The sequence below is a fragment of the Tamandua tetradactyla genome, chromosome 8 (genome assembly GCF_023851605.1).
Source record: "Tamandua tetradactyla isolate mTamTet1 chromosome 8, mTamTet1.pri, whole genome shotgun sequence".
NCBI classification, from domain to species: domain Eukaryota; kingdom Metazoa; phylum Chordata; class Mammalia; order Pilosa; family Myrmecophagidae; genus Tamandua; species Tamandua tetradactyla.
This window is the reverse complement of record NC_135334.1, coordinates 50,346,045-50,372,996: the sequence shown is the minus strand read 5'-3', so window position 1 is coordinate 50,372,996 and position 26,952 is coordinate 50,346,045. Positions and strand designations below refer to the sequence as shown.

General features: G+C 40.4%; 1 protein-coding gene across 5 annotated transcripts in view; it reads left to right on the top strand.

Moving 5' to 3' along the window:
• FAT3 (FAT atypical cadherin 3) overlaps positions 1-26,952 on the top strand; it is a 655,772-nt gene that overhangs the window by 563,084 nt on the left and 65,736 nt on the right. For all 5 annotated transcript variants that reach the window (XM_077113295.1, XM_077113294.1, XM_077113296.1 and 2 more), the window contains 4 exons: positions 715-4,788; positions 8,012-8,208; positions 9,195-9,348; positions 11,602-11,835. In XM_077113295.1, coding sequence (XP_076969410.1) covers positions 715-4,788; positions 8,012-8,208; positions 9,195-9,348; positions 11,602-11,835 — 4,659 coding nt within the window. The remainder of the gene's footprint in view (positions 1-714; positions 4,789-8,011; positions 8,209-9,194; positions 9,349-11,601; positions 11,836-26,952) is intronic.

The following is a 26,952-nucleotide window of genomic DNA, read 5'->3' as shown; positions in this document are numbered from 1 at the left end:
AAGGAAATAGGAATAATAGGTTATTATGTTAAAAGAGAAAGGGACAGAAAGCCCATGATGGACCCAATGCATGAATACAGTATCCTGAGGGCTGTGACAAGCAGGTCAGTGGTCCTGGGACAACACAGCTATGAAGTTCTACTGGAGCGCAGCAGTTGACTCCCTTCATCTCAGTCACTCGTTCCTTGCTGGGTATGAAGAAATGTCCTGGGGCTAGAGTGAGGGAGTACTTACCTGGACACTATTAAGGAAGAACACAGAGAGACATGGCCTTCTTAGCATTCTTCACTCAGGATTGCAGTTGGTGTCATCCCTGGAAGGTTGCCATTGCTCAGGTCTCTATTTCAGTTTTCTGAGACGTTAACATGAAATTTTTCCTGGAACTCCTACACGTTCCTACAAGCTTCTTATTTCCCAGCCTGAATGTACACAGTGCTGTATTGTTGTTGTTAACCTGGATTAAGAAGGTACTGATCAGAAATTCACAATTTTCCTAGAAAGCTTGTCATGTACTTTTGAATACTCCAACAGAGACATCTCTCATTTTATTTCAGATTAAGATGGCATGAATACAAATGATTGTATTCATACACAAATAATCATAATAACTTGCTATATTGGAGTAAGCTACTTTTAGGTAAAGAATTAATCTTCAAAAAAAGATTTTGATGACCGACTTGTAACTCATTTTCCCAACTGATTTCTCTATTTTAGGGAACACTGGGAACACATTCAAAATCGAACCAGTGCTGGGGATCATCACCGTTTCCAAAGAGCCAGACATGACGACGATGGGTCAGTTTGTCCTGTCAGTCAAGGTCACGGATCAGGGCTCCCCGCCGATGTCTGCCACCGCAATTGTGCGCATTTCTGTCACCATGTCTGATAATTCTCAACCCAAATTCACTCACAAAGACTACCAAGCAGAAGTAAATGAGAATGTTGATATTGGAACATCAGTCATTCTCATCTCTGCCATCAGTCAATCTACCCTCATTTATGAAGTCAAAGATGGAAACATTGATGGGATCTTTACTATAAATCCATATTCTGGAGTCATCAGCACCCGGAAGGCACTAGATTACGAACGCACTTCCTCTTATCAGATCATCATTCAGGCCACTAACATGGCAGGAATGGCTTCCAATGCCACAGTCAATATTCAGATTGTTGATGAAAATGATAATGCCCCTGTTTTTCTCTTTTCTCAGTACTCAGGCAGCCTAAGTGAGGCTGCCCCAGTCAATAGCATTGTCAGAAGCTCAGATAACAGCCCACTGGTGATTCGAGCCACCGATGCGGACAGCAATCGGAATGCTCTGCTTGTGTATCAGATTGTGGAGTCCATGGCCAAGAAGTTCTTCACTGTCGACTCCAGTACGGGTGCAATCAGAACCATTGCCAACTTGGACCATGAAACCATTGCCCATTTCCATTTTCATGTGCATGTGAGAGACAGTGGTAGCCCCCAGCTGACTGCAGAGAGTCCTGTTGAAGTCAACATTGAGGTGACGGATGTGAATGATAACCCACCTGTTTTCACGCAGGCTGTGTTTGAGACTGTCTTACTTCTACCTACCTATGTTGGAGTGGAGGTTCTGAAAGTCAGTGCCATGGATCCTGACTCTGAGGTACCCCCTGAACTGACCTACAGCCTAATGGAAGGCAGCTTGGATAATTTTTTAATTGACTCAAATAGTGGTATGCTCACCATAAAAAACAACAACCTTTCCAAAGATCACTACATGCTTATAGTTAAAGTATCTGATGGGAAGTTCTATAGTACATCCATGGCCACCATCGTGGTTAAAGAAGCCATGGACAGTGGCCTCCACTTTACACAAAGCTTTTACTCCACTTCAATCTCAGAGAACAACACTAACATAACCAAAGTTGCTATTGTCAATGCAGTTGGAAACCGCCTTAATGAGCCCTTAAAATATAGCATCTTAAACCCAGGAAATAAATTCAAGATAAAATCTACCTCAGGGGTCATTCAAACCACTGGAGTCCCCTTTGACCGTGAAGAACAAGAGTTATATGAGCTGGTTGTGGAAGCAAGCCGTGAGCTAGACCAGCTACGTGTGGCTAGAGTTGTGGTCAGGGTTAACATTGAAGACATAAATGACAATTCTCCAGTCTTTGTGGGCCTCCCTTACTATGCTGCTGTGCAAGTTGATGCTGAGCCCGGGACTCTGATTTACCGTGTGACAGCCATTGACAAAGATAAAGGTGCAAATGGGGAAGTGACCTATGTCCTACAGGATGATTATGGCCACTTTGAAATTAACCCCAATTCAGGGAATGTTATTTTAAAAGAAGCATTCAACTCTGACTTGTCCAATATCGAATATGGAGTCACTATCCTAGCCAGAGATGGTGGAAAACCCTCTTTGTCCGCATCTGTGGAACTTCCCATCACTATTGTCAACAAAGCAATGCCTGTGTTTGATAAGCCCTTTTATACAGCATCCATCAATGAAGACATCAGAATGGACACCCCCATTCTCAGCATCAATGCCACCAGTCCAGAAGGCCAAGGAATCATATACATCATTATTGATGGGGATCCTTATAAACAATTTAACATTGACTTTGACACTGGTGTCATGAAAGTGATTGGCCCTTTGGATTATGAAATGACATCTGCTTACAGGTTGACAGTAAGAGCCAGTGATGCCCTTACAGGTGCCAGAGCTGAAGTCACTGTTGACTTGCTCGTTAATGATGTAAATGACAATCCCCCTATTTTTGATCAAGCCACATACAACACAACATTATCAGAAGCATCTCTCATTGGAACACCTGTTTTGCAAGTTGTCTCTACTGATGCGGACTCAGAAAATAACAAATTGGTACATTATCAGATTGTACAGGATTCTTACAACAGCACAGATTATTTTCACATAGACAGTGCAAGTGGCTTGATCCTGACAGCACGGATGCTGGATCATGAGTTAGTCCAACACTGTACTTTGAAAGTCAGAGCAACAGATAATGGCTTCCCATCACTGAGCAGTGAGGTCCTCGTTCATATCTACATTTCAGACATAAATGACAACCCTCCGGTTTTTAACCAGCTCATTTATGAATCATATGTGAGTGAATTAGCCCCCCGGGGCCATTTTGTGACCTGCGTGCAAGCTTCTGATGCAGATAGCTCTGATTTTGACCGGTTGGAATATAGTATTTTATCTGGGAATGACCGGACAAGCTTTCTAATGGACAGCAAGAGTGGAGTCATTTCCCTCTCCAACCACTGGAAGCAGCGGATGGAGCCTCTGTACAGTTTGAACGTGTCTGTCTCTGATGGTTTATTCACCAGCACTGCACAGGTGCATGTCAGGGTACTCGGAGCTAATTTATACAGCCCTGCTTTTTCACAGAACACGTATGTAGCTGAAGTGAGAGAGAATGCAGCAGCTGGGACAAAGGTAATTCACATTCGAGCCACAGACGGAGATCCAGGGACATATGGGCAGATCAGCTATGCCATCATCAATGACTTTGCCAAGGATCGATTCCTCATAGACAGCAATGGGCAGATCATAACAACAGAAAGGCTAGACCGGGAAAACCCTTTGGAAGGAGACATTAGTATTTTTTTGAGAGCCCTCGATGGTGGAGGGAGAACGACTTTCTGCACTGTGAGAGTGATTGTTGCAGATGAAAATGACAATGCTCCCCAGTTCATGACGGTAGAATACAGGGCCAGCGTCAGGGCAGATGTTGGAAAGGGCTACTTGGTCACTCAGGTTCAAGCCATGGATCCAGATGATGGAGCAAATTCAAGGATTACTTACTCCCTGTACAGTGAGGCCTCAGTCTCAGTGGCTGACCTCCTCGAAATCGATCCTGACAATGGCTGGATGGTCACAAAGGGCAATTTTAACCAGCTGAGAAATACGGTGCTGTCGTTCTTTGTCAAAGCAGTAGACGGGGGTATTCCAGTAAAGCACTCCCTCATCCCTGTTTATATCCATGTCCTGCCCCCTGAAACATTCTTGCCCTCATTCACCCAGTCTCAGTATTCCTTTACTGTTGCAGAAGACACAGCCATTGGGACCACGGTAGACAGTCTGAGGATTTTACCTAGTCAGCATGTTCGGTTTAGCACAGTCAATGGGGAACGGCCAGAAAATAACAAAGAAGGTGTCTTCATCATAGAACAGGAGACAGGCACCATCAAGCTTGACAAACGCCTTGACCATGAGATCAGCCCTGCTTTCCACTTCAAAGTCGCAGCCACTATACCCCTGGACAAGGTAGACATTGTGTTTACTGTGGATGTGGATATCAAGGTGTTGGATTTGAATGACAACAAGCCAGTTTTTGAAACATCAAGCTATGAGACCATCATAATGGAAGGGATGCCTGTGGGCACCAAAGTCACACAGGTGAGAGCTATCGATGTGGATTGGGGGGCCAACGGGCAGGTCACTTACTCCCTCCACTCTGATTCCCAGCCCGGAAAGGTAATGGAGGCATTCAAAATTGACAGCAACACAGGCTGGATCAGTACCTTGAAGGACCTGGATCACGAGATGGATCCCACATTCACCTTCTCTGTGGTGGCCTCTGACCTTGGAGAAGCCTTCTCTCTCTCTTCCACGGCTTTGGTCTCTGTCAGGGTGACGGATATAAATGACAATGCACCAGTCTTTGCCCACGATGTGTATCGTGGGAATGTGAAGGAGAGTGACCCACCAGGCGAAGTGGTCGCTGTCCTTAGCACGTGGGACAGAGACACTTCCGACATTAATCGCCAAGTGAGCTACCATATTACAGGTAAGTCCTACCACCTGCAGTTTTACTGTATGGTCTGCTTTCTAACAGAAGATGGAATTCATTCTCACCATATATAACATATGGGATACGGGTAGGAGAGAAGAAGGAAGGTGAGATGAACAACTGAGAGTAACAAAATCTCGTTGGGAATGAGTAAAGGATCTCTAAATTAACTCTGTTTTTCAATTGTGGGTTGTTGCTAACTCAGCTTTAGTGGGCTTAATTGGTTTGTCTGCCACAGATTACAAAGATCAGAATCCCAGTCCTTGTATCATTTTTTTTATCATTTAAAGTGGAGTTCAACAAACTTTCGCACTGGAAGAAATGATGATTCATTTTGATGGGGAGATATGTTTTTCACTGTATTCTTTTCTTTCTACTTTTCTGAGGGCTAAAAAAAATAGAAAACAAATAGCTTGATGTCAGTAAGCTTCACTTACAGGTTTCTCCTGATAGTAAAAACACATGTGCACACATGCACACATACAAATTAGAGGGCAAGGTTTGACCTTTAGCTGATAAATCCTAAATTATAACTTCAAGTCAAAGGGTGTTTTGCCTGAAAACTCAGCTTTCTTGGATTCTTTTTCTGTCTTTCCAAATAGTTAAGTAATAGCTCAATGGGAAAGCTAAGATAGACAAATGAGGTCACCAAGAGTGTACCCAAAATGTTACCATAAAATGACTCTACAGGGTCAAGGATCTCATGACTGAGTAAAGAAGGGGTGCCACTGAACAGAGAGGTGTCTTCCCAGGATCGGCTGGACCTTAAACTGCAAAGAGGAGAGCATTAGTGGTGTGGGTATAGCTTTCCTAAAACCTTTTTGGGGTTTTAAAGCTAATATTGTAACATTCAAAGGGAGAGCATAGCAAAGTGACAAAAGATTTTAAGAAATCCATCAATACTTATAGTCAGGTGGCTTCCCTTTAGAAAAAACTACATTATACAGAGTGAGAATGAATTAATTAGAATGCCCTTAGGACACAGAATCTGCTTAAGTATGTTAGTAAAAAAGTTAATTAATCATTGACAAATAAGATCTGCAGTGGTAACATGTCAGTGCTTGGGATTGCTACACTTCTTTTCAATGCTGTTCTTTTTCTTTATGGAACTGTTTTCTTGATGGTGTTTTCTGTTTAAACCTCTTTACGCATTTTAAGCTTGCTCTGATACCTTCAGTCTTTTTTCATTAAAATGTTTCTGCAGTAAAGACATAAAGGATAGTGGTAAGGAAAAAAAGGTGAGTAAAGCATCACTTTGATTTATTTGTGTTCGTTTTCAGAAGAAAACCTGCTTAGGCATTCTGAGGGATACTTTCCTATTTGGAAGAATTGTTAAATACTCAGCCTTAATGGTTTATACATAGTCTGAATTCTCAATGGATGATTTAAAGGGCCCATCCCATCAACTCTACCAAAGTGATGAGTACAGAGTAGCTGAGAGCTACTGTTATATTACCAGTGCCAACCACCAACTGATTTTAATTAGATTTAACTTTTGCTCTTGATGTGACACAACTTGGCTGTGCTGCCTGGGATTAACAAAGGACCATTAATCATTCTATTTAACAAAAGAACCATGTGGGTTTGCATTGAAAGCATTTAATAGAGAGATTACATTTGTGCACACTAAAATAATATTCAACTAAAGCATAATTGAATCCTAGCCAGTGGTGGGGTAAAGTGATATCCCAGGGAGGTCCCTGGGCCCCACCAGAGTTGGATTTCTCAGCTGTGCCACTATTGACATTTGGTGCCAGATAATTTCTCGTTGTGGGGGCTATCCTGCACATTGTCATATGTTTATCAGCATCTGTGGCCTCTACCCTCTAGATGCCAGTAGCACATCCCCTCCCCAATGTGATAATCAAAAATGTCTCCAGACATTGCTAAATGTCTCCTGGGGTGCAAAACCACCGCTATTTGAGACCATTGCACTGGAGAAATGGGAAGCCCTCACCATTTCTGCACTGTTTGCCCAGTATGGTTCTGTTTGTTCTGTGGTTGCCCCACACTGATGAGACTCAGGGACTGACACCTTATCCAATGCCCCACCCTTGCCTTGTCATCAAGAGTGCATAATTCCACTCCTCCTTGCTCAATCCCTGGGCATGAGAACCATGGTCTTTGCCCTCTGCTTTTTTAGATCCATTATAAGAAGGTGAGATAGTTCCACCTTTTCAATGGAGTAGAACCATCATATAGTAATTTCAATTTATCTGTTATTGTCATTATTCCTCACTAAAATGTGCGCTCCACCACAAATGTAAGCAACGATTTTGTCGGTCTGTCCCCTGCTGTGGCCCTGGAACGGTGCCTTAGGAGAGTAGGTAATAAATAGGTGTTGAATGCCCAAATAAAGAAAATGATGATGATCGAATTTAATTCCTGGATTCTTGCCAGGTGTCTTGCCCAGTCTTCTTCAAATGTTTGAAATGACATTATTTCCCTCTCAGGGATTAGAAGGTCAAGGTAGTTTTCTTCTTTCCTCTTCCTGTCTTATTCTCTAGGCTGCTTTTTGTCTCCATGTAGTTTAATGATGTGGAAAAGTAATATTGCCGGGATCACTGTCAGTGTTTCAGCATCATAAAAAGCTGTTCCGCTTCATCTCTTCTACTTTTCTTCTGCTTTTACCAGCTTCACTCTGATAAATTTGTTCTAATTGCAGCGCTTATCTTTGACCTGTTTCTTAAATGAACCCCTCGTTAGGGCTATTTAATACCAATGGGTCTTCCTCCTTCGTGTAAACTTTTCTCCCCAAAACTCCAATCCAAATAAGAGCACAGCTGTATGATAAAGCCTTCATTAAAGGGTTCCTTAATAGAACTGGCTGCCTTTTCCTTGATTGCATAATCAACAGCTAATGAAATTGTCTTGGTAACAAGAGCTATGGTGTATTACATCCTCTCATGAGACTAAGTGGGAAGGCAATTGTGTCATCCTGAGAAGACGATTGATTGTTCGCAGTTTGAATTTGATTGTCCTTAAGGGGAGCTAAACAAGAGATCATCTCCAGCTTCTCTAAGTGGATTTTATTCTCTTGGAAAGTTACTATTTCACTCTCCACACATGCCAAGCATATAAATACCACACTTTATTGCAAGAGAATTAAAGGAATATCTTTTTTTTTTCATCATCATAAATGGTCCAGTTTGAGGGGCACCTGCATAACCCCACACAAGCATTTCATTGCACAGCTTCAAAAGCTCTGTTTTCACTGCAGGAGGGAACCCCCGCGGAAGGTTTGCCCTGGGCCTGGTGCAGAATGAATGGAAGGTCTATGTGAAGAGGCCTCTAGATAGAGAAGAGCAAGACATTTACCTCCTCAATATCACTGCCACCGATGGGCTTTTTGTCACACAGGCCCTGGTAGAAGTGACTGTCAGTGATGTGAATGATAATAGCCCAGTCTGTGATCAGGTGAGATTTGGAGAAATATCATTGCTGTTTACTCTGCTTCCTTAAAATTAAATCAAGACCCATTTCACTTTTCTTTGTAAACACAGCCTAATCTCTGCTCTTACCTTCTTTGTTAGTGACCTCCAGTTGGAGACAAAGTAGGAGGTGGTGTTTAAGATAAAATATTCAAAGCAGGAAAAGAGCATAATTAGCAAAATAAGACCCCTAACTTTGCCCAAAAAACATGAGTCATGAGTCATAAAATTAAATAATTTTTAAGTAATCAAAAAAGACCTTCCAACTTATTCTACCTAAATTGCTGCTTACATAAGAGTGAAATGTAATGCTCTAATGGGTAGATTACATATATAAGTTTACACAGCTGATTACTGGCTGCATTGGTACTGAGCCCAGGTCTCCAGGCTCCTCAGGAAGTGACCTTTCCACTACTGTACAAAGAATGACAGCCAGTGGCAAGGTAGCAGTACTATATTTTATTTTCTTTGTTACTGAAACTATATTACCCTTAATTTACCTTTACCCTCTATGGAGCAAGAGATAGTATTAGAGTTTTAAAACTTAGAAAAGTGCTGCAAATAGACTTTCATAATGCCAAATGTTAGTAGTGTCTCTTTAAAGAGCTGAAAAGCATACCAGGACTCATTGGGGCTTTGCAAAAATAAGACCAGGATCATTTCCTTATGTCTGCCATGGTTCCACAGGGACAGGGATTTTTGTCTGTACTCTTAGCACTCAAAATAGTACACAGTACATAGCACCTACTCGGTAAATATTTGTTAAATGAATGGCCATAGGAGGGGCAGTGCAGCAGATATATCATGTTTCATCATTTATAATCATATGGTTCTATGGTGAAGGAAAATAAAAATAACAGGAGCCAAATTGTATAAATGCATTTTAAAGAAAGAAATGGTTTATAACTGCTATATATGGCAATTGTCCCCCCAATACTAATTATTTAATCACTTTTCCCCACCTTTTTCTAGGTTGCATATACAGCATTATTTCCCGAAGACATTCCATCAAATAAAATCATCCTGAAGGTCAGTGCAAAGGATGCCGATATTGGATCCAATGGAGAAATACGATACTCACTCTATGGATCTGGAAACAGTGAATTTTTCCTAGATCCAGAAAGTGGTAAGGTGAAACTTATCCTTTGGGTGAATATCATTGTTAACCTAGAAGAGAAGTTCTTAAACCCTCAGCTGGTCTCCTCACAGTGGGTGGCTAATACACCAGAGCCTTGATGAGGTGACCAGCTCTTCTGGATTCTATTTAAGAAATAAGAGGATCATCTGGTATCTAAAGATGGCTACTCTAGACCAAACAAATTTTATTTGGCTTTTAAAACTTGCCCTGACTTTGCCTATATTAATTATCATCAAGTAATAAGACATCTCTGTTTGCTTCTCCTGTTTCTGTAAGTGAAGGCATCTGCCTATAAAGGGTATAAATACGCTTTGCAGGTTTCCATGCAAACCTGATAGTAATGCATAGTAAAGAGAATCTCCCCATGTTGAAATCACTTTTAGGTCCCTTCCTGATTCTTATTAACACAGTTTTCTGTTTTTTATTGAACCTCCCTGCTTAGTTTCTCTGATTTGTTTACAGATTCAGATAAAACTTACAACGTGAAAGGTTAGGGAAGCTAAAGCCAGGTGTGTGCATTGAAAGCCAGAACTGATGGAAAAGGTGTTTTCTGTGGAGGCAGATTATTTCCTGGTTGTGTATTAAATGGTCCATCCAATGGCAATTTTTATATAATGTCTCAAGATTGACTAGCTTGTCTATTTCCAGTGTTCTGTTGGGTTGAGTGAACAGTAACCAACTGTTGAATCTACAAAATGGTAGTGGGTCACTTCTACCCCTCACTCCCATGTCAGTTGTATACTGCTGGGAAGCACTGACTGAGTTCATGGTAATATGGGTCTGGTTATTCTTTATTTAACTGCTAACATTTATTGTGGAGCTAGTAGACATAACAGCACTTTATAAAATATTTACTTAACTCCAAGATGAACGAAACAGACCATCCCCCCCTCAAAAAAAAATACTGTTATCCAAAAGGGAAGAGAGGCAAGTAAAACCAATAATAAGGATGATGAAAGGTAGAAGAAAGTAAGTACCAAGGAAAGGTTTCAGAGGACTTATATTTTGGCATACAGTAAGAAGTAGCTGATATTTTGATGAAAAGAGAAGAAGCAGCTATTGTTGGGAAGAGCTAGCTTTGGAGCTGAGCCAAGATTCTACTAGCAAAGTAGGAACCATTGACAAGGGCCAGCACACCAGGGAGTGGTATGTACAACATTGTCACTGGAGGGGGGGGCTTCCGAATGGCTTGTGAGGAAAGCTGTGGGAAAAATAACTTTAGTGCAGATCACAGAAGGCCTTGAATGCCCAACTGAAAAGCCATTGAGCTTTTCATATAGGAAAGGGAAATGATCTGATCTGTCTTTGAGGAGAATGGGCTACTGCAGCAGGGAAGTCTTAGGAAGAACCGCCTGATAAATATAGATGGCTTGGTCCAAATGATGACTATTACTTTTATTTAAAGGTCATAATATTTTGAGTCATTGACTTATCACCAAATATAATTTGTTCAAGTCTGTCATTGTACTTGTTGTCATTATCTATTGAAACAAACAACAAAAAAAGTCTCAACATGGGCTGAGGTTCAGCACCAGTACAGATAATCCAGTGCTTAAAATACAGACCTGTCTCCATTCTAGTTGGTAAATCACTGCCGCTCCAAGCTTCTCAAGTATTTCCCCAGCCACCAGGTCAGGCCTGGTTGCTCTCCCAGCAACCACAGACCTTAGCTAGCACATAAAAGGTTAACCCTGGCTTAGTAGGAATCCTTCAAGACCCTGCTCTAGTGCTAAAGCCAGCCTCTGTTTTGATTGCTTTGTTTCCCCCTAAAAGATGGATAAAAAGATATCGAGTATCTGGAGGCAAAGAGACTGCCCCACTGGGTTTATGGATTATTGACATTATTGTCCATTAGAAAACGTGGGATACTGGTCCATTCTCTATGCTTTTTCTGGAGATATAACAGTAACCCAGAGACCTAGCAGCTCTCCAGAAAAGAGCATGAGAGGTTTAAAGAGAGAGGAGCTTTTCTCTTTCAGCCAAAAGAAAGAACCCCTGATACCACAGGCTTCTCTGTGGGATTAATTACAGGTCATTGAAGGTCATGCAGCTGGTTTGTTGTCACAGCGAGTCCCATAAAATTTTTCCCTGATGCCTAAAAAATTTAATTTGATCTCTTTGTCCAAGTAAGGGGTGCTTAGGCCAAATGTTATTAGTCCTTCCTCTATTGAGGATTCTTAATATAATTGATTCTCTGCTCTTCAAAGAAAATTTTTAAAATGCAGTCTTTCTTTTTCATAGGTGAGTTAAAAACCTCGGCCTTATTAGACCGGGAGAAAGTCCCTGTGTACAGCCTGATTGCCAGGGCCACAGACGGGGGTGGCAGGTTCTGTCAATCCAATATTCGCTTAATCCTGGAGGATGTGAATGATAACCCCCCTGTGTTTTCTTCCGACCACTACAACGCCTGTGTCTATGAGAACACAGCCACCAAGGCCCTGTTAACCAGAGTTCAAGCCGTAGACCCCGACGATGGTAAGTCAGCCACAGGGACGAGATGTCTCCCCATTCGCACTTTTGACATGTACTCTTCGAAGTGCTACCTTCTCTTGAGTTTTACAAGAACCGTCATCAACCCACTTTGGCTCCTTACCACAGGAACAGGTTTGTTAATTCACATACTTACTCTTCAGTCAATGCACTTCCTAGGCCTGAGAGAACTCTGCAAAGTTGTGCCTCTCCTATTTCTAGTGTTTGAAGAAAGATACCATGCATTTCTTTACCTTCTCACAAAGGGTTTTGGGGGTACTATTTTTTCCCCTTGGAATAAAAATAATAGCTTCCTGACTTGCCTGTTCCTCCTGAATGTAGTTAAAATGCTATGTTGTATAACAAGAAGAATTAATTTCCATTTCTATAAGGAATCGCATCACATGCTTCAGCTGAAATACGACAATCTCGATTTATTGTGGTGCCCCAGAGTGCAAAGACCAATTACTAATGTACTGCCAGTCCAATGTAGATTTTTTAAACTGCCATTTTCCAGGGCATTTTGCTCACATATAAACTGGCATTACTAGACAGGGTGGGGGTGGGAGAGATAAGAAGGAATTAGGGTTGAAAGTTGCTAATAAAGTTTGTGTTAAAATCCACTTTACATAATGAGATGGTGAGTTCGAAAAGACTGGAGTTAATTGCTAGGCTGTCCTTCTGAGAATGCATAAATTATTGAGGTGAGTACATGATGGAATATAAATACAAAAGGGCATATAGACAGCCTTTCAGTTGTGCATTTTAAGAGCTGTAAATCAGAGAACTAGGAATGATGGGGTGTGTCTGCTATGCTAAACAGGGCTTTATATAATTCAGTATCTTATTGCTTAATTCTGAATTGAAAGAAAAATTATCAGACTAATGGAAAAGTAAATACACAGTAATTAGTTGAAAACAAACATAGGACCCAGGGTCTCTGTGCATTTCTCCTCAGAGAAATTAGTGGCTGCACTTGGAATTATTGCTCTTATCTCATTAGCATAATTTTCAAAGCTGAGAACCAACCCTTAAAAAGTTTGCATATTATAGAGCTTTGTAAAAAATGGAAAATGGAAGAGACTTTTTATTAATATGTAATTATGTAATACCTATAAATACTTTTTTATTTAAGGGAGGATTAATAAACATTTTCTGGATACTTTATTAGCACAGTTTTAGAGAAAGGACAGAGATCATGCAAATGGATCTTTTCTTTTTTTAATAATTTGAATTTGATTTTGAGTATTTGTAATTGAGACATAGATGAAATTTTAAAATCTGTTAAATTACTAACCTATAAGCTAAAAAATTGGAACTTTTCTGCTCAGTCCCTTCAAGAAGGAATTGGGTATGCTCCAGTGCTAGAGATTGCAGGCAGAGGGTGTTTGATTAGTTTCACACAGTGGGGGGTGGGATGGAGGGAGTGATGCTGACCCACAGACATGGTGCTTGGAGCTGTTTTGCAAGGAGCAGTGAAGAATATAGAAGATCTATGCCCTCTTTTCCACTTCTTTTTTTTTTTTTTTTTTTTTTTTAAAGGAAGGAAAGACAGAGAAGGAAGGAAGGATGGGAAACATTTTTAAACATTTTCTTGTTTTATTATATTTTGTTTGTTTGTTTGTTTTTCACATGGGCCGGGGCCGGGAATCGAACCGGGGTCCCCCGGCACGGCAGGCAAGCACTCCTGCCCGCTGAGCCACCGCGGCCCGCCCCACTTCTTTTTAAGTCAGCTGGCTGAAAGGGGAGCAGGAGGAGAAGGGCTCCCCTAACTCTGAGTATTTAACAGGACAGAGATGACAAAAAACCTTTAAGGGTTCAAAACCCTTAAAGAACAAAAACCTTATTGGTACTTTGCTCTGCTGATTTGCTCTAATTAGCAGAAGGCATATGTTCAGAGCTTCAAATAGAGACAGATGTGGTGGGTGCTGCTGACACCCATGTATAAAGTGAATGCACCAGGCAATTGGAGAAGCCTCAGGAGTAGGCAGAACTCTAGTATGGGACACCAGATTCTGGTTCATTTTCTCAGTTTTTGTAGAAGATCTCATTTAGCCTAATAAGAATAAGAATAAGAATAGAACTAAGAGAGCAGGGGAAGTACAAATGAACAATTCTAAAAAACACCAGTTGAGCCCCTGATGGCTCCCAGGTGCCACGCTGAGGACCTGGTCATGGAGTTCTTGGTCAGCACTTGTAAGGGGTCTCAAGAGCAGTGGCATCAGTCTGAGCTGTGATTAAATAAATGTTGATATTATTCAGAGTCCTTGGGTGTGAGGGACCAGTGGCTGATGACATTTTCATTAACAGCTTGATCAGAACACTTATTTTCTCAGGAATAACTGTTCTTCACTCTTTCATGAGGGATTACAGATGAGTGAGCTGTGTACTGAGACTACCATAGTGCCTGGAGAATTCATCCTGAGGACAATTGAACCTCTGCCCTGCAGAAGTGTTTGCACGCAAAGGGCCATTAGATAGAATCCAGCCTCCAGAATCTTTCATTTGGCCTATGTGGTATTCAAAAGAGTTTATGTTGGCAATGTCTAAATATCAGGAGATTTTTATTAGAAATTTAATTTTTCTTTAAAAAACAACACCAATACTCAGAAGACCCAACAATTCCAGGTCCATTATCCCACAGTGTTAAGAGCTGAATAATAGCTGTCCCCTTAATGCCAGCCACAGGCCTCTCCTGTCCCTGTGCTGCCCCCCACCCCCCATTCCTATAACTTCACTTGATTAACTCCTGACCTTATAGGCATCTTATATACTTTAAGGGCAAAGATATTGTATGTTCTTTCATCTTAAAGTGACCAAGAAATGTCCAATGTTTTAAAAAAAATTTAATTTTGAAATAATTACATGTTCACAAGACAGCAAAAGAAAATGCATCTTTCATTCGGCACCCCTCTGCCACCCCCAATGGTTACCGCTTGCATACCTATCAAACTAGATACACTGTCAAAACTAGGAAATTGGAGCAGTGCGATGGTGGCTCAGTGGCAGAATTCTTGCCTGCCATGCCGGAGACCTGGTTTCAATTTCCGGTGCCTGCCCATGAAAAAAAATAACAACTAGGAAATTAACATTGACACACTCCACAGAGCTTATTCATATTTCATCAATTTAACTAGCACTCTTTGGTGAGTGTGTGCATGTGTGCATAGCTCTATGCACTTTTATCCCCCACATAGCTTCATTTAACCACCAACATGTTCAACTTGCAAAACTGTTCCATCACAACAATGTGCCCTCCTGTTACCCCTTTATGAGCATACCCACTTCCTATCTACACTAGCTCCCAGTCCTTAACCCTTAGAAACCACTAACCTGCTCTCTATATCTGTCATTTATTTCAAAAATGTTATTTAAATGGAATTATATATATATAAAACTTTTGGGGATTATTTTTTATTTTTTCCACTCACCATAATTCCCTCAAGATCCATCTAAGCAGTCTAATTGGTTGAGGCTTTTAAATTATTATTGGAGAAGTTGAGGGTTTACAGAAAAATCATTCATAAAATAGAGCTCCCATATACCCCTCTGTTATTAACATCTTGCATCACAATTGATAAAAGCACATTTTTATAACTGTACTATTAACTATAGCCCATGGTTAACATTAGCTCTCACTGTCTGCTGTTGTAGAGTCCTATGTTTTTGTTTTTAATGTTTAAGCTAGTAACATGTATGCAACCTGAAGTTTCCCCTCTTAACCACATTCAGATATATAATTTAGTGCTGTTAATTGTGTTCACAATGTTGTGTTACCATCACCACTATCCATTACCAAAACTTTTCCATCAACTCAAATAGAAATTTTACAGTGCAAGCGTTGATCTGAGTGAGGAACACTGGCTCCATTTGTGTAAATGACAGGGATATTTGGGTCATGAAACTTTTTTTTTTTTTTTTTTTTTGCTAAGCACTTTCCTTTTTGCCAAGTATATTTCTTTACCTAAAGTTGCAAATTATTTCACCAGCATCTGACAACTATATATTCTAGGTCACTGTATATTGCAGAGAAAAGACAAGGATATGTTAATCCAAAATATGAATTCATAGTTTCATGAATTCAAAGTCCTTATAATGACTTGCCAAACCTTCATATCCTACTTTTCTAATTTTAAAAAATATATCCACTTTTAGCCAAACAACTCTTTCTTGAGCTGAATGCATTCATAATGAACTAACGTTAATGATAGAATAACTGCCTACATCAGGAATAAAATAAAAACAGAGAACAAGGTAATTTTAACACCAATTTTATGAGTTCTAAGCACATCATCTGCTTAGGTTTTAGCATTAAGTTCTTAGTTTTACTGTCAACTGCAAATACCTTTAATCTCATAAACTAGTGACATTACTTCATGACCTCACATTTATAAAAATTTAATCCTTTCCATAAAGATGAGGAGAGTTTTATTGTATTAACCCTTTAGTACTAATATTCTACTTTTTAGGCAACTTCTTGGGGGAGCGTGGATTTATTTCCAGGTTCCCAGTTTTGAAGGTTTTTATTAGTTTGTTTGTTTTTAAGATAACAAGGGGAATAAGCAGTGATGAATATAAAAGGTAAAAATCTGTGGCTGTCTTAAGCAAAATAACATGAAAATAAAACGTAAATTTGCACTGAAAAATATGCTATAGCCCATGATTTAATGAGAGGCCAATTTCTAGAAATTTGAGGTGTGAAAAGTCACTTTTTTTCCTCTTGAGGATCAGGAGGTAAAGCATGAAAAATGTTCAAATGAGAAACTCACTTAACTCCCTTCCTATAAAATATTTCCTAGAAGGTTTAGAACTTCTTTTAGGGATTTCAGAGACACTTAGAGGCTCAGAACACACATTATGGTTATTTTCCATTCAATTTAACAAATAGTTAATGAACAGCTAGGTAATCAATGCTACAGAAGGAACTATAAGATGCTCAAAGATGAGAAATTTGCAATGATAGCCCTCAAGTAAAATGCAGTTTTGAGCAAGAGATGAATCAGGAACAAACATACCTTTAACATAAATATATGGGGCTAGGATTTCAACAGTCAGAGGTAGGAAGGCACTCAGGAAGACAGGAACAATGAGGATTAAACCATAAAGCTGGGAAAGTGTGGGCCCAGCTAAACAGCTAGGAGAACCCAAGAGTAGTCCAGTATAGGGAGAGGTAAATGAGATGGGAAGAGTAGATTGTGGTGGTTCATAAAAACCGGGAATTGTGTACTTTTTTGCATACTTATTTTGTAGCTATTTATACTGATATATTTATATATTTATAAATGAAACAATGTTTGGGATTTGCTGCAAAACAATCTGGGTGAGTGGATGTGGATACAGATGAAACAGTTTTGGCCATGTTTTGGTAATTATAGAGGCTGAGTGACAGGTACATAATGGGCTCAATATACTACTGTATTATTCTCTCTACTTTTGTCAAGGTTTTTAAATTTCCATAATAAAAGTATTTAATTATTCTTTTGAAGTGGTAAATGTAACACTATGGCAGAGGACTTCTGGCACAACTGAACGAGGGCTATGGTTTCAGGGTTTGCTTTTCATTGATGGGCATTATTTCCTTTGTGTTAATCTCATCCTTGAGCAGGTGATCGCATTGTCGTTACAAGCTGGATGCCAGCAGCTCCAAAAGGCGCCTCTTTCCTGGGTCATATCCAATGGGGTCAGTGGCAGCTCTTTCTCAGAATTTGTGATCCTTGGGTATCACTGGCTCTGACTCAGTCCTGTGTCCATTGATGGTGCCAGGAGAATGTGATGTGCTCGATGGCTTTGACCTAGGTCAAACACTCCTCCACTGTGAACAGGAGAGGCACCCCCTGGAGGAAATGAGTGTCCAGTTACCAGAAAGGTACATGGATACTAGCTGGAAGAATACCTCAGATATCCTGTGCAGAAAAGTAAGACATTTTACAAGGAACTAAAATATAATGTGACCATGAAGAATCAGAAAAAGCAGGTGAAAACTCCTGTATTAAGACATAGGGCAGTGATATGGAGAAGATTTTCATGGTACCTAGAGAATCTATCTAGGTTAAGGAAGGGTTCCTCCATAATAGAGGAGAAGAACATGTTTGTAGAAAAGGAGAATGTCTCAACATTTATTAAGCACATACTTTTATAAGATCCTCCTTGTGGACAGATAGACCAAACAAAATGGACAAGAGGTCTTGCCTTCAAGGGGTTGACAGTCATAGTGGGAAACAGGTATGTACAAATAAACAAACATACAAAGTAAAATGTATTAAGTATTATAATAGGGTTGCATCTGTAAAAGTAGGAATTTTGTAAGGATTGGATAGTATATGTTAAAAGCTAGCATAAATCCCTGTGGGAACATTAAAATGTAAGCCAGAACATTAAAATGTTCCTGGGACAATTCAGGAAAGATTCACAAAGTGACATTAGAATTTAAGTTGGGACTTAAGGGTTGGGGTTGAACACTGATAGTAGAGAAGAAGGAAAAGGTTCCATAGCAGGAGAAAGAGACAGAGATGAGGATTTTATAGGCAAGCTTGACTGAAATAACTTTTTTTTCTCAGTGGCTTATTACAACAAAGGTTTAATTCTAGCCCACATGAAGTGCTGTTTGGTGAGAGTCCATACAGTGACCCTGGGATCTGGTCGCTCCATCCCATAAACACTACCATCCTAACCCTTAGTTTCCATGGTCACCAAAGAGAGAGATAAAGGAGGCATACCAGCCCTTAACTCCTCCACCTGGAAGAGAACCACATCACTTGTCACTTTCCATTGCCCAAAACTAGTCACAGAGCCTAAACTACCTGCAAAGGAGGCTGAGAAGTGTAAGGGAGCCCAGGGAATGTTGGATTACTTTTCTAACTGTTCTTCACAATGACAAAAGCAGGAAAAGGCAACTTCCCCAACAGGAAAAGTTAATATTACTAATATGGGGAGGGAAGGAGCAATAAGAAAGGATCACTTGATCCTGGAAATAAAAGGAAGGGAAGAAGTGGAAAGAAAAGCCTGAAATTGAAAGAAAAGAAGAAGGAACGGCTGAGGAAAACCAGGGGGAGGCACGGCATTTGCCTTCAGAAAGGTTCTCTCCTCTAGGAGACAACAGGGCAGCAGCCAAGGAGGGAGCTCTGAGGAGGTACAGGAAGTTTGTTTCAGGCGCTGGGGGAAATGTGATGGGGAATCTACAAGAAATGAGGAAGAGAGGGTTTTGCTCTCAATGAGGGCTTTATAGGTGCCAGATTGCATGAATATGTAGTAGGTCCAGACAGTGGAGTAAATTACATTAGTAGGACATGCACAAAAAATCTCCCATAGTCTTCCAGAATGAGACCTTTCCACATGTTAATAGATCCTCATATTAGCAGAGAACACAAAAGAGAAAACTTCCTTAGACAGAATGTTTTTCTGGTTTTATCCAAATGTTTGGTTTTCTACTGACTTGAACGTCCTCAGTTTTGTAAAGGCATTCACTGTAAGAATGTAAACCTCTTGTCCATGTTGGGAACTCATTTACTGGGTATTTCATGAGGGACATGGCATCCCCCTGTTGGAATTAAGTTGGTTTTCCAAAGCATGAGTCTTGTCAGAGAAAGTGAAGGGCTAGCCCAGAGTCTTGGAGAACTGTTTACTCTGAGGGTATTCTCCTTAGGAAGGAGCAGAAAAGTATTCATATTCATGAAAATAATAACTAAGGATTGTTAAAAGGAGATCTTTCTGACCAAGCCAGTTTAAGTGAATCCATCCAGTTGTTTTCCTGCCACTACTGACTCATCATTCCTTGTGGATCTGTCACTGTTTGAGAGTCATAGAAAGAAATTTGAGAAGAAAAATTAAGAAGTAAGATAAGTCCTCAGTAAAGTGTTATGAACAAGATGCTGCAACTCTGATGGAAAAGCAGGTAGAGTGCTCCAGTTTAGTAGCTTGCTGCTTTTTCCTGCAGTGGAGTCTGAATGAGTGTCACTCACACCACTCTAAGAATCAGAGATGCTTATCTACACCTTGAGCTATCACTCCACTTCCAATTTGTTGGCCAAAGCAAAATTTCAACTACCTGGGGTGGTGTTTGATTTTAAATTGTCCATAATCACCTGTCTGGTCTCATGGAGGAAAAAAAATATACACTCAGCATTTGCTTTCTGAAACTTCAATCTATAGGGGACTTAGCTAAAAAAATGAAAAAGTTAAACCTGACCAAAGAGGTCAAAAGATCTTTTCCCACTGCCTTCAGCATCTGGGAGTGAGGGTCTGTGAGGTGGGACAGTCTGTGGAATCAGATGGAAATTAGCTGTCCACCAGAGTGAGGAAATCCATGTATCCAGACATGGAGATATCCTGCCATTTTCCCTTCCAAATACACAGCTTCGTCATAGCCTCGTGTCCCAGGTGAGAAAGCACCCGAAGGCCTTCTCTGGACCTGCAGATCAGGCCATGGGGATGTCCCCATATGCCCCTAAAGAGAGACCTGCTAGTAATCATACTGGTCAAGCGGACAGATGGACACAGGGAAAGCCCTGGAAGTTTAGTCCCTGAGCTACTTGCCAGCTGTGCAACCTTGAGCAAGTCATCAGCCACCCTCAACTTTAGGTTCCTCTTCCATAATGTTAGAAGGACAGTAATACTGCTTGCTTTACCAACCTCAAAAGTTAATGTGAGGTTTGACCAAGAGTGAATGGAAAAACACATTAAACTGTACAAAGCCAAGTTTTCCCTCACTGAAATTCGAGCTCCCTGCTCTGAGTTCCCACTTCACAGTTATGTAACATCAATCTGCTTCAATGTCTCTTCTCTGCTCTTTTTGAACCCTCCAAGGCAATTCTTAATATGAATTTTAAATGATAATAATCATAATATAGCTAATAACGTCTACTTTTTTTGAGCTTCTACTACATTCCAGGCACTGTGCCAAGAGCTTTATGTACTTTTATGTATAATTATTTCCACTTCTTGCAAGTTGGCATAGATATATAGATTTTTTTTTTTCTATTTAAAATATGAATAAACTCTAAAGGCTTAAGTAAGTTACCCTGGGCCACAGACTAGTTGGTGGCAGGGCTGCAAAATTTAAACAGAATTATGGGAAGGGCTAGTTAACAGAGAGCCAGCAAATAGGCTATAGTCTAGGGCTGTGGTCTCAAAAAATGGTCCCCAGAACAGCAGTATCAGTTTCACCTGGGAGCTTGTTGGAACTGCAAGTTCTGAATAAGAAACCCTAGACTAAGGGTTTTCAAATTTTAATGTACATCAGAGTCACCTGGAAGGCTTGATAAAATAAGTCCTCCCCCAGAGATTCTGATTCAGTAGGCTGGGATAAGACTGATAAACTGCATTTTCAGACCCATTCCCAAGGGATGCTATTGGGAGTTCCAGGACCACATTTTGAGACCCACATTCCTAAGGATCCTTAATCCTTTTTTGCCATGAACATTTTGATGGGTTGGTGACAGCTATGGATAACGTAATAATGTGTTTAAACTCATTAAATAAAATGCAAAAGGTTACAAGTAAAATAGATTTGTTCAGTTTTTTTTTAATCATTAGACATAATATGAATTTCTTCTCTGAGACATTAAATAAGACTTAACACAGTAGGTCTAATAACTTTTGTATTTTGAAACAGTGGTTAGCAGAGGTATATGCAACAATTTAAAAATAATATGAAAATATCTCATTTCTATTGGTCACAAAATCACAGCTCCTTCTGCTACTACAATGGTTTGTTGCTGTCATGTAGAAACTAGTGAAATTAAGATGCCATTTATTCCCCTTCTGTGATAGGCGGCCTCTAAGATGAATCCCAGGGATCTGGTATTTGTAAATGGGCTGGACTTAATGACAGTTCTGACGAATAGAGTATCACTTTGGAGATTAGGTTATATAAGCCTGTGGTTTCTACCTTGGATGTGCTTTACCTTGCTCTCACTTGCATCACTTGCCCTGAAGCCAGCTACAATGAAAGAGGGAAGCCCTGTGAAGAGGCCCATGTGCCAACAGCCACGTGAGTGAGCTTGGAAGTAAACCTCCACCCCCAGCCCCACATGATGAGCCTTCAGATGAGATGCATCCCTGCCCATCAGCTCAACTGCAACCTCATGAGAGACCTTGAGTCAGGGCATCCAGCTAAGCCATGGCTGAATTCCTGACCCATAGAAACTACGAACTAATAAAGTCTGGATGTTTAATGTTGCTGAGTTGTGGTCTTATTTGGTACAGAGCCATGGTTAACTAAATACCCTTCAAGATTACGAACATTCTGAATTTTCTCTGCAGTCCTTATGGATCCCTGTGCCAGTTTGAAAGTATTATGTACCCCAGAAAAGCCATGTTTTAATCCTGACTCAATCTTGTGGCGGCAGTGGTTTCTTTTCATCCTTATTCAGTACTGTAGGGCAGAAAAGTTTTATTAGATTATCTCCAAAGAGATGTGACACACCCAATTGTGGGTGTGCCCTTTTGAGTAGATGGAGATGTGACCCCACCCTAAGGTGGGTCTTGCTTAGTTTACTGAAGTCCTTTAAAAGGGGAAACGTTTTGAAGAAACCTCAGCGCCTACAGAGCTGAGCAGATGTGCAGATGACGCTTAGAGAACAGTTGCTTCAGAGTGAACAAAGACACAGATGTTTCGAGACGCTTCAACCCGGCGGACATCACTGTGTGCCTTCCCGTGTGCTGCGTGAAAGGCAAGGGCATATTGTGGCCATTTAATTTAGAGGCTCAGGTTCGCAAACAACACAGATTTCAGTTATATAAAAACACAATTTATTAGGAAAGTAATCAAAAGATTGTTAGAAATGAGACATAGTTACATCATCAGGTGAGATAGCACCAACACCTGAAGAGGAGCACTGGGGACTCCCAGAGACAGTGTCCAGGGTCTGACTGGAAGAGTCTCAAGCAGAGCATCCTCCTCTCCTCTCAGATAAGATTCTCTGTTTTCCTCTGTCCTCTCCTCTTTTTCTTTCTAGCTGCTTACATGCAGTTTGTAGGATATTTTTATTACAATAGTGGCCGGATTCCAATTAGCTTACATGACCAGACCCAGGTGGTCCTCTGGGAACTGGCTAGGGACCGAGACGAGCTTCCTGGGACCTAGATGACTTTATCGAAGAACATTTTCTGGGAGGATAGCCAGTCCTCCCAGCTGGAGTGCACATTTCAACAGTTTATTACCAAGGTCATGCAATGGCAACATCAGCTGAGCATAACAAACTCTACAAACTCAGTTTTCCTTACACCGTGAGATGCTGAGCAGGCCAGAACCCAGAGTTGTGTCCCAGAGGAGCTAAGTGAAGGCCCACAGACACCAAGTGAGGAACCTCTACAGGAACAGAGGTGAAGCCCAGGAGTAAAGGACAAGCAGAGGCCAGCCACGTGCCTTCCCAGCTGACAGAGGTGTTCCGGACCCACTGACCTTTCTTGAATTAAGGTATCTTTCCTGATGCCTTAGTTTGAACATTTTTATAGGCTTAAAACTGTAAACTTGTAACTTATTAAATACCCTATTTCTTATATATTGCTTTCCAGCAGCTTAACAAACTAATCACAATCCCCTACCATAGCAATTATCCGTCCTCAGGGTCTGCTTTCTGGGAAAGAAGGACTTCATTGTGGATCAGCTGCAATCAAAAGAAGGCCCACCCTCAGAAGGAGCAGTTCAGCCACGATGAGAACTCTGCTGCTGGATAAGTGACGTAAGAGCTGTGGGCTGCTCCTTTTTGCTGCTGTCATGGATTCCTTGGGCACTAGGCCCAATTCCTATAGAAACCACAGGCCTAGTGACCTTAAGATGTTACCCCTGTGAAGGCCCTATGACAAAATCCAGTCCAAGTCCCTTTATCTGATAAGGAAACTGAGCCTCAGGGTCAAAGAAACTAACCCCAGATTTCTTGCTTCATGTTCGAGCTGGATTTAAAAGGAAGTTATCCTCCTCCTCAGTACGGTGTTCTTTTCTATATTCCAGTCATTCCCACCAGAAAATGTTTCAAGAGGGATTTATTCCTGATTTCAGCCTGTTTCTCTCATATCGTATCTTTTATGCTTTTTCTTGATGCCATAGAAATTGTTACCTCTAAGCACCATAGGTCGATAATTTAAATTTTTTTTCTTCTTCCCCAAAGCTCTGTTATTAACTGTAGTGTTAAATCTTTGATGGCAGATGAGGGACTGTTAAAACGTCAGTAAAAATTCAATAATGTTCCCTGAAGACTTGAGACACATGAGTCATTCTCCGGAGGACATTGTGGCCAAAGCCCTTTGCCTGTTTTAGATATCAAAAATATGTAATTTTATGTTTGAAGCTTTTCTCCAGAGGGTTCAAAACCTTACACATGAAAACCGGGTATTCCCAAATGCAAATGGAGAAACTGAAGTTCTCCTTCCAGAGGCATCTGTTAAATGGAAAGTGGTCCTGAAAAGTGCCCTGGGACCCCATAAACTCGTTCCTGAATTCTTTGTCTCACATCAGTATCAGAGCATCTTCTGCAAAGTGTATAGCAAGAAGGTGGGATTCCGGCATCCCACCATCTCTGTGTTATTTTTGCTGACCTTTTGGGAAGCAATACCATATAAGTGGCTTTGGAAGTGGCTTACATATCCCAGTTCTAATCCTGACAATCTGTCTGACCTTAAGTAAATTTAGTAACCCCTCTGAACCTCCATTCCTTCCTAAGACAAATGGGGATATTAACTGCTTCTTTTCCCATCAGTCAGTCAGTTCCTGGGCCTGGGACATCAGCCTGTTCAGTGGTGTATCCCCAGTACTAGTACAGTGCCGGCCATCAAGTACACACTGGATATGTTTTGGTTGAACTGCCAAGTTGGAGAACTAAATTCGATACTCCACTTAAATTGCCTAGTACCATGTCTGTATATTTGGATTTCTTATTCCCTGCAGAGTTTTCCAGAGACTTTCACATACACAGTCTGTGCTTCCTAATGTAAGAAGTCCTCAAACGCTGTGGGTATTTCCATTTCCAGGTCCTTTGGAGATGTGTTAATGTCTGCTGCCATACAGACATAAGTTGGAGGCACAAATTGATCCCTCTATGTCCAAGAAAATAGGATCCCTTGACTAGAGCTCTAGAAACTACTTCCTTCCAAATTCTAAAATCCAAAAGGAGAGACAAGATGATGCTCACAAATCAGACAAACTTTGTTATCAGTCCTGCCTGTGCTTCAGAATCCCCATGGGAGCTTTTAAAAATAAACAAGGGCTCCATCTCCAAAATCTGATTTAGAAAGTCTGGGATGGGGCTGGACATCTCTTTTTTTCCCCTCTAGGTGATTGTGATGCCTTGTATAGTTCAGGAGTCTTTGCATTCGTTGTAAGTTGTTGAAAAGTTGCTATTATGCTTTTTTAAAAATCCAGTTTCTTCCAAATAGGGATCAGGACACTAGTTGTCAAATGAAACAGTAATTCCTTCCAAAAGGGTTATCTTAGAGAAGCTTTTTAACACAGTCACTTATCACCAGAGAATCCTGATTTCTAACCATTGATTACAGTGATCCATCCCCATAAGATCACCCATTCACACACCGCCTCATCCCGAGATGTCACAGTCGCAGTCTCACAGGGGCCTGTGCCTACCAGGACCCCATGCTTAGTCCCCTTGGAGGCTTGTGGTAGAGTCAGAATCTCCCTGACTAAGCCTGTGCTGACTTATGTCTTTTCTTGTCCACTCAAAAGGGCAGGTGGCTTCCAACCCCAGGAATTGACATTCTGCCCATAGGAATACCCTAGCTTTACCCAGCACCCAGTGAAAAACTTTTAAAGGCGCTTTAAAAGAAGTAATTAGAGAATCTATTTAAAAGTAATTGCTAACTTGAAAAGTAATTGGTAATTCCAGGAACCTCCTTATGGCAACTTTCTGATTCATTTCATTTCATCCAAAGGCATATTTCAAAGAGGAAAAAGAACGGTTAGTTTGAACTGTTTCACTGCAGTGGGATTTTATGTGTCTTCTACAAAGGATGAGAGAAAAATTTTAGGCTAGCCATATTCTGTTACTGCTTAATTTAAGTGCAAAAAATAAAAAACCACAACAGTCTTAAAAAAATGTATCCCTTAAAATAACTCTAGAGTGAAATCTTTGGCAAAACTGGTTTTCTAAGTAAAGTCAGTCTTTCTGAACACAAACCTAAAATGAGGAATGGAAATATCCAGAAAAAGAATCCTTTATACATATATTTTTCTAAAATTATTTCAAGGTATGTATATTGAGAATTTTACCGGTCTGGGGAATAATTTGAAATTTTGCTCTCCAAAATTTATATTAAAGAATTATTTTTCATGTACATGTTTTTTTAATAATTGTTCTATTTATTGCAAATATGATCTGTGTCCACAGTATAACGTTTTGAATGATAAGCAGAAAGGAAATACAAGTCCTTTCCAACCAGTGTTACTATTCTGATAGAAGTCCTTTCATCCTTCTCTTCCCTGTATCATTTTTTCTTTACAAAAATGTGACCTTAAATGAGATAGGTTTTTTTTGGCATAGGCAGGCACCAGGAACCGAACGAAATAGTATCTTTTTTTATTTTGTGGGTGCATGGTCTGGGAATCGAACCGGGTCTCCTGCATGAAAGGCAGGCATTCTAACCACTGAACTACCCATGTACCCTAGATAGTATTTTGAAACCTGTTTTTTTCACTTGCTTCAAAATATATTTCCACATCATTTATATTCTTTCACATTTTTAATGATGTTGTACATAGTATTCTGTGATATGGATGGATCATAATTTATTCAACCAGTCTTTTTTGGGAAAATAGGGTGGTGTTTTTTTTTTGTCCACAAATGTAAGCATCTATTTAACAATAGCTTTTTATATATCTATGAGTGTATTGTATACATTTAAAATTTCTATATGTGCATTTTTAATATTAAATGTTCTTATTCCTTCACTTTCACGGTTTCCAGCTTCAGCTGGTTTAACACATGCATTTATTTCAGTAGGCACATATGTGCAGTGTGTGCGTCAACCACACATATTGCTGTAGCATGCTCAGATGACTTGGTTTGGTCCCCCTGGTTGTTTCTTCTGCAGTTCAATATGTATTGTTCTCTATATGTCAGGTTCTGTGCTCAGTACTGAGGTATAAAAATGAATACGATACAGACCTTCTGCCTA